Source organism: Anopheles cruzii, chromosome 2, assembly GCF_943734635.1.
Source record: "Anopheles cruzii chromosome 2, idAnoCruzAS_RS32_06, whole genome shotgun sequence".
Classification (NCBI taxonomy): Eukaryota; Metazoa; Arthropoda; class Insecta; order Diptera; family Culicidae; genus Anopheles; species Anopheles cruzii.
In genome coordinates, this window is record NC_069144.1 from 12782281 (window position 1) to 12796709 (window position 14429).

Genomic DNA, 14429 nt, shown 5'->3' on the forward strand with positions numbered 1-14429 from the left:
TGCGGATGTGCACATCCATCCGACGGCTTCCGTGCATCCTTCGGCAACGGTACACATTGAAAATTGTGAAGTTTTTGGGAGTTGCAATGAAACATCATTTTCTATCCACCTCTAGCTGGGCCCGAACGTTTCGATTGGACCGGGTGTCGTGATTGGACCCGGAGTCCGCATTCGTGAGTCAATCGTCCTGGAGAATGCGGTCATCAAGGATCACTCGCTGGTGCTTCACAGCATTGGTAAGCAACTTGCTGTGGTTCGTTTTCTCCCGGCGTAATCGTAAACAATTTTTAATTTCGCAGTTGGCCGAGGATCGCAGATCGGTATGTGGGCACGAGTCGAGGGTACCCCGAGTGATCCCGATCCGAACAAACCGTTCGCCAAGATGGACAATCCACCACTTTTCAATAGCGACGGCCGGCTTAATCCATCGATCACGATTCTTGGGTACGCGGTCAGTGTGCCATCGGAGATGATCGTGCTGAACTCGATCGTTCTGCCGCACAAGGAGCTGAGCCGAAGCTTCAAGAATGAGATCATCCTGTAGAACCGGTTTGTGTTTCTCCGAGCTGACCTCCGACAGTGGTTTGTTGTGCTATTTTCCAAATCATTAAAGCCAAGGTGCAACTAATTAAGCTTATCGAAGTACATTACTATTGGCCTTGCCATGAAAGAAAGTTACGTGATTGCGCAGCATTCACTAACCACAGGGGATGATTTATTGGGGTAATAAAGAAATATATTTTAAATGCTGAATGAAATTACTTTTTTCTATTAAAATAGCCTCTAATCTTTATCCACCGAAGTGCACATAAAATTATGTGACACAGTGTACGCTTCGGTGCCGCGCGAAATGTAAATCATATTAATTAATTTTAGTATCTATTAAATCATATTAAAATCTATTATCTATTCCTTTCTTTCTTTTTCGCGCAGGTACACGAATTTTTTTTTTTTTCGCGCATTCAATTATGTTTCCGCGGTGGGAGTGGCTTGCCGCCATTTTAGGGTGCAATAACGTACAGTAGAAGATCACTTCAAATTCATTCATTTTAATGTTCTTTCGTAATCTGTATTAATAAATTATGTCCCACAATGCTTTTAGTTTTTCTTAAATTCTATTATCAGTCGCAAATAGGGATTTCTAACGTAGATTTCTAACGTAGATATTAAAATAGTAAATACGTGTGCAAATATTGAGTAAATTTAGCGATTCTTATCCTCACAGAAGAAAAAAGCCAAGTTGCCAGCACTGGTGGCCCGTGCAACCACCTGGGAACCCTATCAAGCGCTGAGCAACAGGTAAAAAAGGCTCCAAGTTTTGACAACCGCGAGAGTGAGCGAACGAGCGATAGGTGCGAGTGAGACGGCGCTTTACCTAGGTTTGTGCTTTTGCTTCGCTCTCACCACCACTACTCACCTGTTGGCCCGGGAGTGCGAAGAGCACCGCACCAGACTACCGTCGCGTAGGCCAGAAAGAGCGCGAGAGCGAACACACGCAGAACGGCCAAACAACCCCTCTTCGGGTGCGACAGAGAGCAGCAGGCTCTGGGCGCACTTTTGTAAAGTAAATCACACACGCGCCGAAGTACGAATGAAACGGAAGAATAAAAATTCGTAAAATTGACCATAAAACGCGGTGCATATCGTGACAAAGTGAACAAACTCAGTCCGTTGAGCAAGGGAATGATTTTCGACTTTACGTATGCGACTCGTGCGAGTATCGTGCACGTGTGTGGGTATGTGTGCCGCTATTTTATGTTCAGACGCCCGGTGAGGCCCAGGTGTGAGTTCGGAGCCTATCGGCGCTCACCTGTGTGTACATATATACATTAGGAGCTGCGGAGTCGGCGAGCAAAGCGGTCAAAGCAAGAGTTGAAACGCAACGAGTTTGACGTGCTTCGGCATAAACGCTCTGCATCGGAATCCGTCTGCTGCTGGACTTTACCACCGAAACCGCGAAAGAAAGCAAGAAGCGACAAGTGGCGGTCCCAAACTGCTGGTACCGAAGTGTTTTGTGGTGGGTACTGGGCGCGCGCAGGTGTTGGACACTTTGTGCAACAACACGGTTCGTGGATTTCTACGGAACGCGTCTTCTCATCGCCGCCGTCATCATCGTCATCATCAGCCTCTCATCATTATCGAGTCGCTTCTGGTCAGAGTGGTCAGTGTGTTCCGGAGGACGACGTGGCTTCTTGGGGCAAGCGAAATAACGATCGGTAGAAACAACGGTTGTGTGTGTTGCCATGAACTTCCCCGCACGGGACGGTCCTCTGCGCACCACGAAGGATTTCCTCCGGAGCAGGATTCCCAGTTCGTCGTAATTTCCGATTTCCGGTGTGCGGTTGTGCGCGGTGAGCTACGCGGGCTGCGCGGAACACAAAAGTTTGCCCGAACAAAATACAACCCCAGCGAGCGAGTGAAACAAGTTTTCCTTCTTTTTCCGAGATCCCCGAACCCGACGCGTGAACTGGTGGCGCGTGAGAAGCGATGTGTCAATTTTCGTAGTGTTTTTTTTCGTTCGCTTCGCCGTCGCTGGATTCCGCTGGAGTGTGCGTTTCCTTTTCGGTGGTGAAGCCGCTGATGCGTGAGCTGAAATCCGCCAGATCGTGCGAGTTGCTGTCGTCGTCGTGTAGGTGAATGTTTGTGCGCCGAGTGGAATAATCCGCTTCCTCGCTCCGGTTCCAACGTAACACGCACCACTTGTTGTGGCCACTGCTCAGGTGAGAAACGAGCGCGCGCGCGCGCCCGTGTTTTGGTGAGGGCCTCTCCCGTATCGCAGTTCTGTGGTCTACTTTGGCCCGAAATGGAAACCGAGGTCAATCGCTATTGATTGTTGTTGGCGTTCTTTGAATCGCGGCGATTGTTTAGAAAGTGTTTTGAGCTATTGTTGACCGCGCATCCAGAGACGCGGCGCTGAGAAGCTTATCTCACTCACGTATGTGAGTTTCACCTGCACGGTGTACTTTCATCACCTTGGTAACGCGGAACTTCTCACCCGTCACGTCTCAGCACAACAACTTCTCACAGTGCTTCTGGTTCTTGCATTCCGGCACATTTGCAGTTGTTTTTCTTAAATCGGGCATCATTTTCCATTACTTTGCTAGTACCGGTAGTGGCGCCAGGTTGACGAAGCATAATTTCGCTTCCATGTTTGTCCATTCGCTCTCTGTATCTGAATGAGAAATGCACAAAATCACCCCACGATCCGGGTGAATGCGTAGTGAGACCGAGCTTGAGAAGATGGGCAGGTGAGAAAAAGGTCGCTTCTCAACGTCCATGAGACGGAAAATGTTCAATTCTAAAACACTGTCATCCGCCCGGTAATCGCATTAGAAAGCCTGGGCCGAATGCACTTGACGGATGGTGAATTGTCCGTGCCTTTTTGTCACATCAAACGCCACAAATGGATTGGCCAAACGCGGAGCCCCACCGTCGCTTTATTGCTTCCGCCGTCGAGACAGTTATCATCCTTTTCGTTGCTTCTCTCTCTTACTATCTCCTTTTTCGTTTCGGTACCTCGCATTTCGGGCCCGTGTTTACGTTCTCCCGTCGCTGTGGTTGCTTGGTAAACAGATTTGGGAATTTTTGGGTAAACTGATTGACGCAGGTTACAGCAGCAGGTTGCTGCGATGCTGTGGCCGAAGTGCATTTTGCCTTTTGGGTATTTTCGTGTTTTCCTCGCTCTGAGGACTGAGGCACTTGGCACCGAGTTTTCGCAAAAAATCGGACGCCTCTTCTCATGATGGATGGTAATTTTTTAATTTTATTACCATTCCCTTAAGACGCTCTGGCTCTGTTTGGATGGGGCGTTTTATTGACCGCAAATGAGTCAGCGAATTTTATAGCCCCACAATAGGAGTCCACCACGTCCCGACTCCGCCATGAGGTTTAATTTGTTGAGTCGAAAAAACACACACAGACACACTGGCTTTCCGATGGTGTTAGTGTTTCCATAAAACCAAAGCTCTGTTTTCGATTGTTTCGGGCTTTGAACATTTTCTTATAAACTGCAAACCAAACATCCTTAAAACAATGCTAATAAGGGATTGTCATTTTGAGGCATCAATGGACCATAATTAAATAATAAATAATGATTCACCAATGCTAAAGCCACCCATAGAGTAATTAAAGCAAGCTTTTGTTTCAAAACTGTGCTTTTTGTCCTCCTAATTGGTGGCACATGTTTTTTCGGCCTTACTCAACCCCGTTTCTGGGTTTACGGAACCGAATTCCTGGCGCGCATGTTGCGAGCCAATTTACATCTTTCTTTCGCCATCTTCACGCGCTGTGGCCATCGGGGGACATGTGGGGAGTCGGGCACACTGAGCTCTGAGCGCAGGATTAAGATAAGTGGTCGCGTTCACGGCGCAAAAATCCGGCCCCAAAAAAGCTCTGTGGCGGGAAGAAGCGGAGGACGGGTGGCTGTGCCGGGCTGCAGAGTGAAAAGTGAAATTCCTTCGCGACAATTTGTCTACTGTTTTCTGGGGTGACCATCGCAGCGCGGCACTGGCTTTCGGCCCTAACAGAGTGACGTTGTTGGCGGCCCCTAACGTATTTGCATATGGAAAAGGCAATAGGCGCGTTTTCTACTGCCTATTTGTACATCCAGCGTGAGAAGCGTCGGAAACCGAGAAGATGGTCACCAACAATCCGGGGGCTTTGTTGACAGAAACCTCTCGTCATCCGCAGGGTAACGGAAATAGGTAGAGAAAAGATTGCATACGCTCTTTCTTTATAATGTTTCAGTTCGGCATTGGAAAAAAAATTCAAAGAATTCTCAAAGACTTCGTCGATTAGACCCCAACGTCCATTTAACACGCTTAATTCTTCGATCGGCCGACCGATGATCAGCTTAAATAAACCTTAACAGACTCCCGGGACTTGAACTTTCTTTTTCGTTTGATGTTACCGATTTTTCGCCTTCCGAAGAAGTGAAATCCATTTGCGGTACGACGGAAATTTGAATTAATTTATCAAACACTGATCCCGAGAGGGAGAGAGAGAGAAAGACAAAGAGAAAAAGAGGAAACACCCTAATGTGTTGACGCGGCAGAATTAGGCTTTCCGTCGTCGTCGTCGTCCGTCGATAAAATGGTTTCCACAGGTTGGGGGGTGTTTGTGTTTTTAACTCTTTTTCACGGGGCTCTTTCAACTTCCTTGTGTTGTGGACCAGATTCCGGTGTTCCCTATCCGTTAAATCTTGTGATTGAGGTGATCACTTCTAGCCCCATTCGTCCGTGTGTGTTGATTTTGCAAACATTGTAGATGGCAGGGTTAAAAATTTAGTTAAATCAATCAAAATTCCCCTATTCCCAAAATCACAATAGCAGACACTCGTCGATAAACAAAAGACAACTATCAATCCGACGCGATCACCTCGATTTTTTGCCATCTATTGCGCTCATCGATCATTACGCATGAGAAAGTAAACGGTTGAAAGGATAACAACACACACTACACCCAGCCCCTGACCGGGGACACCTCCGGGGGGCGGGGACACAAGGTCGATCGGAGCGCGATCGTACGATATGTTTATTTTTCAAACTCGACTCGACTCCATAACGTGTCCCACGATCGCGTGGTTCCGTTTCATATATTCGGAAGGGCAAAAGTCGCGGTCAGTCAAAAGGGGGTGTGTGCGTTTGCATGTGTGTGGGTGAAGTTGTGAGTTTTTGGAAAGAACTCGTGTGTGTGTGTGTAGGTAGAAGAAGGTGAAGGCAATCGGGCACACATCAGGTCCAGGTCCCAAAGCAGCAGCTAATTCGTGGTTGACTTGTTTTGGTTGTTCACCCCCCACTTTGGATAGGCCACAACAACAACAAAAACAACAGGTGGCCACAGGTATGCTGCTGTTGTTATGCGAGAGAGGAACTATGCGCGGAATGCATACACCGACGACGACGACGACGCCGACGATCAGCATAGAAGAGAAAGCATAAGCGTGAAACGGCGGCGGCGCGCAAGAGAATAAAAGTGTACGCGGCCTCCACGGGGAGGGTCCCCGACTTAAGTGGTGTCGCCTGTCGGGGGCCAGGCGCGAAGGGGTCGATATTTTCCCACACTTTTTCGAATTTTTAGGGAAAGAAAGCGTTAATTCATTCCAATATTTTCGTCCCTTTCGATCGTTTTTCCCATGTGTTGCCGGACGGGGTTGGTCCGGGAAAATTCTCCGGCTTCTCGTAGCATATGACGCACGCACGACGAAGAATAAAATTGATTGAACGATTTTCCCGCGGGTTCCAAAGCGGGTTCGTGTCGTCGCCCGGGCCAAGAACGGTACATTTTTACCCCCTTTTCAGGCCCGGTTTCCCCGGGGCGCCAGGGAAGTTAATCAATTTATTCAGCGAAATTGTTTAATACGATTAATGGGCAGCAAAATAAATCACTCGCCTGCTCGCGGTGGGGATTTAGAACTGGTTTGGTGCGATTGGGGCCATGTGACAATTGGATCGCGCCCGTTTATTGGTGCGCCCGTTAGAGGTGCCCGGCCCGGCCGCTTGTGTGCCGCTGCCGCCGCCCTACATAGGAGTGTGTGCATTTATCCGTTTCCGAACGGTGTGAGATGTGTGTATGATTCTTTCGAGAGATATCGTCCGAAGGAGCGCGCCTTGTTAAGATTTTAAAAGATGTGAAGCTACGGACCTAACGGCCCGCTCCCGTCATCTTCCTAATCTTCGGTCCGCGGTCCGTCCCCCCAGCGGTGATAAACCTGCTTTTCGGGCCAGGGAAGATGAACAACACACCTTTTGCATTAGTGGGGACCGTTTATCACGCCGAGCACTTCCTGTTGGTGGGGCCGCTGCACCGAATATGTCGGGCCGCGGGTCAGTTTAACTGTTCATTTGCGCCTCCCAACGGAATAAGTCACTGTGCGCCGTCGCCGCCGCCGGTGGGTCGTAATGAGCGATAAATAATGGTACCGATGGCGATTAATCAAGGCTCTACAACGGGAAACACAAACAGGCAGCAGGTAGCCTCGAACAGGATCACGGCACTCAGCCCGGGAGCGTGCTAAATGTTAACCACAAACCAACAACGCTTCCTGCTGCCCCAAAGAGGGACCCTTTGCCATTTCATGATCGGCGGTAATTTGACAGCGCTTCCGTGGAATGCGCCCTCTACCATCCCCCGCTGGGTTTGAGGAATTTTCTCGGCCGCGCGTGATCATTTTCTATCGTTACAAAATTAAACCATAAATTAAATTGATTTTCACCACCCGGCGCCTGGGGCCCACGGTGGTCGATCGTGTGTCGCGGGGGACCCTGGCGCACCGCTTTCCTTCGCGCCTAGGTGGCCGCAGTTTTCCTTAATTTCCATTTTGTTTCGGACCCTCTCCTAATTGGAAGAAGCAAAGGCGAGGGCGCAAAGAACAAGACGTGCCTTCTGCCGCCTATGCCGTCGGTTGCTAGTGGCGGCGTCGGCGGGCAAGACACACGAATAGGTGGCCCCCAAAGAGGGTAGTAATCGATTAGCTTTATGAGCTTTTCCATTTGTGGCCCGTCGTCGTCGTCAGTCGGTCGTCGTGTAATGGTCGGGTCACCAGCGCGAGCGCGTCGGACAATCTGCAGACGATCGTCGTTAAAATTCGTCTATTAGCGCCTGTTATATTTGTTCACCTCGTCGAAAAATTGATCACAACGACCCAGAGAGAGAGAGAGAGTGAGTCGAGACCGAGAGGGGGTTTAAAATAAAGTTTAAAAATAAATAAAATCCGCGCACGACGGACGGCGGGTGTACTCGCTCACGTCCCGTTTCTCACTCGATCGCGCATCGAAGTCTTTCTATTATGACACGTGTAGCATCATCGGCGCGCCGGAGCAAGGTGCGTCCGCGGCATTGTCCATTCCCTGCCTGCTAAGGGGTTTCCATTGTGGCCTGGGGTGCGTTCGGTCATCTCTCTTTCTCTCTCTTTTTTTTCTCTCGATCGCGGTGGGTTCTCATGGAGGATATGAGCGACCACACGAACCGGTCTGATCATCGGAAGAGGGATGAGTCCGGTTTATTGCCGATGATGATGATGACGACTGCGCGTCGATGATCCATTCCGCACACACCACATTCCGACGACGAATCACATAGGCCCTCCCCTCACCTTCTCTCGTACCCCGGGCAGATGATCTTTCTCTCCACCGCACACCTGTCGCACTTGATCGCGCTCACTCTCTCTCTCGCGCCGTCTCCTTCCGGCGGCCGACAGAAATGAAGCCGGATCTTTCCCTGTCCCCCTCTCTCGCTCTCTGTCTATCTCTCTCTCTAGTAGCGCGGAGTTGTTTTATTCATTCTTAGGCCCCCTCCGGGGGGCGATCGTCCGGGCGGTCGCGTCGTGGCCCCCAAATTCTTTCCGTTCTGTTTTTCGTCGGACGCGCTTTCTTTTCGTTGATTCGAGTTTTCTCTTTCTCGGACCTGGGGAGCTTGTGTGTGTGCGTGTGTACTGCTGTCGAAAAGTCGCCCCGCCACTTGGTGGTGAGTTCCCGCTCCAGCAGGCTCGATCGCGGGGAAGCGATTGCGCCCCTCGCGTATCATCCGCGTATCAACGCCGCGCCGCGCACTACCGTTCCTTCGGCCGTGTGGCAGAGAAAGTTTCCTTCCGCATTTACACAAACACACGCACGGGGTTGGTCAGTTGCCTGGGGGTCCATTCCGAAGCAGACCATCTCGTGAGTGCGTGATTTTTGGTGGCGGCCGCCGTTCTTGTGGCTGGCAGGGTCGCGATCGTAGAATGCCGTTAGGCGTTGTGGGGGCTGTCCTTAACTTGATGCAACATGTTGTTTTGTTTCCCCTTTCGTTTGGTCTCATGTTTCCTGCATCGTTTTCGGGGAGGGACTCGTCCGCCTTCCCGGAATCTTGTGCGAAATAAATTACACGATTCCTCCGGACAAGAATAATGATTATGTTTCTTCTCTCTCTCTCTCTCTCGTTACAGTCTGTCGGTGCAGTGGTTTGCTGCGAGTACCTGAGAACCGCCACCGACCACCGACGACACGTCTCGTGCGCGTGCCAGAACTCGGATTATGAAAGTGCATCAAAAAGTGCACTAAACAGAGATTGATTACCGCCACATCACGGGCATCCTGCGCTGGCCTCTGGTGGTGGCCGTGTGTGTGCGTGTGCTGGTCGTGCTGGATCGCGATCGCGTGCACGCAACGGGCAGATACTCTGCATAATTAGTGTGTTATTTGAATTAAATTAATCCCCAGAAGACACAGAAGTGCTAACGCCGCACACACAGATAGAATATTAGATTTGCCAAAAAGTGTGTGCCTGGCTGACGGGTGTGTGTGTGTCTGTGTGCGTACAACATAAAAAACAACGCCAAACATCGTCCGTCCGGTTCGAGTGGCCACCGAAGCGTTTGGGTTTTTTGCTGTTGCTTTTGGGACATATCCCGCGAGTTGCGCGAACCGCGAAGATGTTGCTTCCGGGCCATGTGGTGGCGCTGCATGTGACGACGTGCGGCCAGAGCGGGGCCGGCCTCGGCTCGGACGAGAAGGAAGTCGTGCTGCTGATTTACGTAATCATCGATGTGCAGACAAATAACGTAAGTACCTCGGGCAGCAGCAAACAAAACCACAACGGGAAGGGAGAAGAAGAAGTAATCATAAAAAGACAACACTCTACTCCTCGCTGACGCTGGTGCCCGACCTTTCGGTCAGGTGGCGTGGGTCAGGCGGATTTGCGCACATCAACATAAGCGGCGGCGGCAGCCGGGGACCAATCAAGCCACGCCACGTGCTGCGCAAAGACCTTGATGTTGCGCACCTAGTGAACTTCGTCCTCGTGCGAACTTCGCTGGTGTACCGTCGGGTGGTACCACTTTTACTGGCCCCGGGGTCAGGCTACGGGCCATTCCGTCCGATATTTTATGCGCTGGTGCTCCGGGATGGTGGTTTTATTATTTCATTTTCCCTACGGCGCACTTCATTTTCCCTCTCTTCTTGGTGGGGTTGTTTCGGGACTTTGGACGGCTCTTGGCGAGGAATCTGCCAATGCGATCCCACCGAAGATCAAGAGGCGTGTGCCAATAAACATCAATGTTTGGTGGTTTCATTGCAATTTTAGGTATGGCTGCAGGGTCGAAATGGTGAAAGGCGCACCGGTCTGGGCAACATATTTTACTGGAATTTACTTCTTGTGTGGCACCACCGCGCCGTCGTCACGGTGGTCATCGTCAGGTGTGCCAGGTTATTTTCCTGCCACGGATGAGCGGTCCCCGTTGCCCCTTAATTTGGCTGATAAAGAAAACGGTTTTTAGTGCCGAATTAAATGAGGGCCTCCGGCGGCGGTGCTTATTGCCAACTATGCCGCGCGGCGCGCGACTTCTGGAGTGCAATTTCTGGAGAGTACAAAACAACAATCGATCCGGCCGGCGCGGCGGCGTGTATGGAAACGGAAATTGGCGGCCCACGGCGTATCGGAGCGATTTGTGGAGTGATTTCTCACGCGAGCGACCGACCGGAAATATGTTGGTTTGGGTCAAAGTACAGTTTTGATTCGAGAATTCGCTCCGACGCTTGTGTGCGAGATCTAGTTCGAGATCTCCCGGCGGGATTGGCTCCCGAATTGCAGGTTTTTGGCGGGCTCCTTTGAGAGCCGGGTTTGATTGATCTCGGACCTTGTTGTTGCGCCTTTGGAGGGCCTTCTGCTTAACAGGTCCAACCTCTGCCTCTCGACCTGACCGACTTAAACAACACCCCTCGACAGAAGGCGCCGCAATTGTTGAACCCTTTTCCCCCCCGCCGTGGCACTTCTTGAGGTGGTTAACCATGGCTTCACTGCGGGCACGGGCGTGAAGAGATGAAAATTTAACAATAGTGCCCAGGAGTGAAAAAAGTGGCTCCCCCCGGGGTGGAAAGATGCTGCGCATATTGTGCGCCGCTGGCTGCGGCTCGCTTTAAGACATAAATTATTTTGATGAATCTCTCGCCTCGCTCGCCGGGCGTCGTGAATTGAAATGTGTTTATGTGGCCCGCCGGGAGACGAGCGGCCAAGTCCCGTTGCAAGTCGGCAATGGTGTTAGTGTAGTGATTGGGTTTAGCGATAAAAGTTTGCCTTCGTCTGATAAAAAACTGTGCGGAGGAAGTTGCGAGGCTCTGTCGGCAGCTTCACAAGAAGCGATCTGCGAGCGTAGAGTTAAATGTTTTGTTGATCGGCGTCCAATAGGAGCAAAAACCAATTTTCAGGGTTACCGCAGACCTATCGACGGGTTGGTTGGATGATTCTAGAAATATGTGTAGAGCCGTTAGGCCCTAAGAAAGTCCCCGGAAGGGAGAGCCACATCATGTTCAAGTCTAAGAAAAGGACCATTTCCTTATCGATCGGCTTCAAATCACGGCTTCACGATCTCCATTATGTCATAGATTTAACCTTGGCGCGCCAGAATAATTGCGCCCTCGTCCCGGGAGAGTCCCGGAGAATGCCCACCACGCAAAAGGGGAAGACAAAACGGGGCGCGCGCGCTCGGTCCCATGCATAACACATGCCCAATGATTTCGGTTTCCGGTGCTGAGATCCGACGGTCAAAAGGGTCAGGTCGTGGCGGGCGCTCTGAGGGCTGACAAAAATCTGTGTCCGGCTTCTCCGTGATCGAGATCAAGCTGCGCACAACACGAGGAGGTCACTTCCGGACGGGCGTACCCGGACGAACTTTCGCTCGCTAGCCCCGCCCGGCGCGGGATAGCCGAATGGGGGGGGGGGGGGACCCTTCTCCCCGCGGTCAGTTTGCCGCTGAACTCCAGGCCGCGGACGCGGAGAACACACTCGATCGTTCAAGTTTGTTGCATGACCATCTTTAATTCATGAGCGACACACCGTACCGCACCGGATCCCGTGCTGTGACCCGCTGCTTGCCTAGAAGCCAGCGAAGGAACCGCCGTCGGTCGTCGCTCCGTTCCACGTTCCTTCCTCGCCCTCAGGAGCGAGGTCCCCAAGCACTGTTTTAGGGGTCAACTCGTAGTGCGCGCAGTTCCCTACCTCATTCAATTTATTTCTGGTTCTCGGACAGAGGCTTGTTATGGTCCGTGTCGCCGGCTCTGGCTCTCTCTTTCGCGGGGATTGCGTAGTGGGTTCTGGGATCGGGCCACTCCCGAAACATGCTCCGCTTACTGCTTGTCGATAAAAACGAAAGCTTCATGAATAAAATTTCCGGAGGTGCCTTGTGCCTTTCGGTCATAAAAATGTGCATAAGGTTACGGACACACGACGGAGACGAGGACTCTCTTCCTGGCCTGGCCTGCACGGCACGGAAAATTACCGTTTGACACCAAGGTCAAAGCGCCGTGTCCTGCCCCCCGGAGGGAGGGAGCCATAGTGTACCGAACAGACACACGCGTAGACCGAAGAAGTAGCGCCCTGTTTCAACCAGCAGCACCTTAAATATGATGATTTATGTGTGGGCCTGGGCTCTCTGGGTTCAACACCGCCGCCGCCGCCCGCCCGAAGGAACGCCGTGGCCACCGGTTCTTTTATGGTGTGTGAACTATTCGGGTGGTGGTTCCTTGCACTTCGACACCTCGGAAGAATTGGCGAGCGCACTGTAGAAGTCTGGATTTTTGTGAAATGGAGACGGAAATTGAAATGCCAACGCTAAATCTCGCGCCGGTCGTAATTACCAACCAGAACGAGCGACACCCGGAAGCACCGTCGCCTCGTGTCTATGATTTCAGCGCGGGCGGACACCGTAAATCATCATTTTGGACCCAGCACCATTATCATAACTCACCTTTCCTTGACACAACACCGGGCGCGCGCGCATCGAGACGCAACGGCGGCGCTGTACTGCACACGGTTAACTGCCAGATGATCGTTTTGCACTGCTGCTGCTGCTGCTGCTGCTAATCCTGCTGTTAAAAGATGGCCACGGTGAACTATGGCTGGTGGCGGCCAAGCGAATGTTACATTTCTAAGCGGTGAAATGGGCGATAAATCGTCCTCTTCCTGGTGTCTGGCCAGGGCGAGCATTATCGCGAGCGCGCGCGCTTGGAGATGATGATGTGTTTTGGCCGTTGCGCGGGTTTCGCGATTTTTTTCGGACGCACTTTATCTTCGAACCGCTCGGTGCACCGGTGTGTGTTGAATAACGGATGATGAAACTCGACGATTTGTAGACTGGAAGCGGACGCTCGCGCACCACGCGCCACGCTGATGATGGGAGGTTGATGATAAGCCCTCCGACAACCAGCCTTCCTCCCCTCAATGGTGGTTTGGGAGAAACTTATCTTATCATCGTCGTCGTCGGACGGTTGCATATTTTGGCTTGCGCCCCCGAACAAGAATTGCCTGCTATACAATTTCGGACAGGGTTAGCCAGTTTAAATGATATTGCGGAAAGCTTGAAGCCACAGGCGTCGGCAGGTCGATAAGAGACGATTCTTCTGGATTTTGATTCCTTTCATTACATGATAGGGATGCTGTTGTTGGGATGTTCCGATCATTGTGGTTTCTGATCACAGTGACACTGACCCCAAAAATCCCAGAGATGCTTGGTCAATTGACCATCTCTGAGCACTGAGCACTTCATGAATAATTCTTAGCTCTGGCTCGTCACTCGGGAGAAATTTATCAATAAAAACTGATTTATCGTTTAGACCTGTTTAAACCAATATACGCATATCCTCGATAACACGATAAAAATGCAATTGACCATGACTGGAATGTTTTGAATGCACGCTTATGTCACGCGAAATGTAGCTCGGACTTTGTACTGTCTGACCACACATTTCTGCTGAATCATTTTGATAGGAAACATTGGCCAAAATGAGCACTTACAGTCAACGGTTCAAAAAAGCTCATAAAATAGCGCAAGGTTAGCGAAGAGTTATTCCATTATTAATTCTGAGCATCTTGTGTGGAAATCGAAGAATTAATGTGAGTAAATTAAGGCGTTTGAAATGTTCGCCCGCCGCTATCACCGAGCGATATGGTTTCGGTTTTTATTCATGCCCGGAATTCGGAATCGTTCCCCTCCTCATAATGGTAATGGAACCTGTTCCCTAATGGGGCGAGCTAAGTTGTCTGTGGTCTCCCTAGGGGCTGCTGCTCCCCCTTCGAGGCCTGACCCCGGTTCGGTCGGCTAATCGTCCAATCGGGTCCAATTTGGTGCGCCAGCCATATTCTTGTACTGGTCAGTGCGTTACTCTCTTGCCGGGCGGTGTTACGGTTGAACCAAGTTGAGACATTCAGAGTGCCGATCCATTTCTTCCAAATGTTCCACGTGCCCCCCCGTAATTGTCCCAAACACTCCCCTCGGCCCAAAAAAGACGATACCTTCCCCAAAGCTTTTTGTTTAATCCGCCAGACCGAGCGGACACGGTTTACTAATTGGGGCGGGGAGGCCCATTTGACGGATATGTGCGCGCCAAGCCCAGACTGGGTTGGGTTCTAGTTCTGGTTCGCCCGCCCGCCCGAAGCCCGGTCGAAGTTGTCGAAAGGCG

At 51.1% G+C, this 14429-nt stretch overlaps 2 protein-coding genes across 2 annotated transcripts in view; both read left to right on the forward strand.

Annotated features, from left to right (window-relative positions):
* LOC128267426 (mannose-1-phosphate guanyltransferase alpha) overlaps positions 1-606 on the forward strand; it is a 1643-nt gene extending 1037 nt beyond the window's left edge. The window contains exons 2-4 of the mRNA XM_053004259.1: positions 1-49; positions 116-236; positions 300-606. The exon at positions 1-49 is cut by the window's left edge and continues 835 nt beyond it. Coding sequence (XP_052860219.1) covers positions 1-49; positions 116-236; positions 300-544 — 415 coding nt within the window. The 3' untranslated portion in view covers positions 545-606. The remainder of the gene's footprint in view (positions 50-115; positions 237-299) is intronic.
* Positions 607-9409: 8803 nt separating this feature from the next.
* LOC128278462 (RNA-binding protein fusilli) overlaps positions 9410-14429 on the forward strand; it is a 47702-nt gene continuing 42682 nt past the window's right edge. Inside the window, exon 1 of the mRNA XM_053017192.1 lies at positions 9410-9538. Coding sequence (XP_052873152.1) covers positions 9410-9538 — 129 coding nt within the window. The remainder of the gene's footprint in view (positions 9539-14429) is intronic.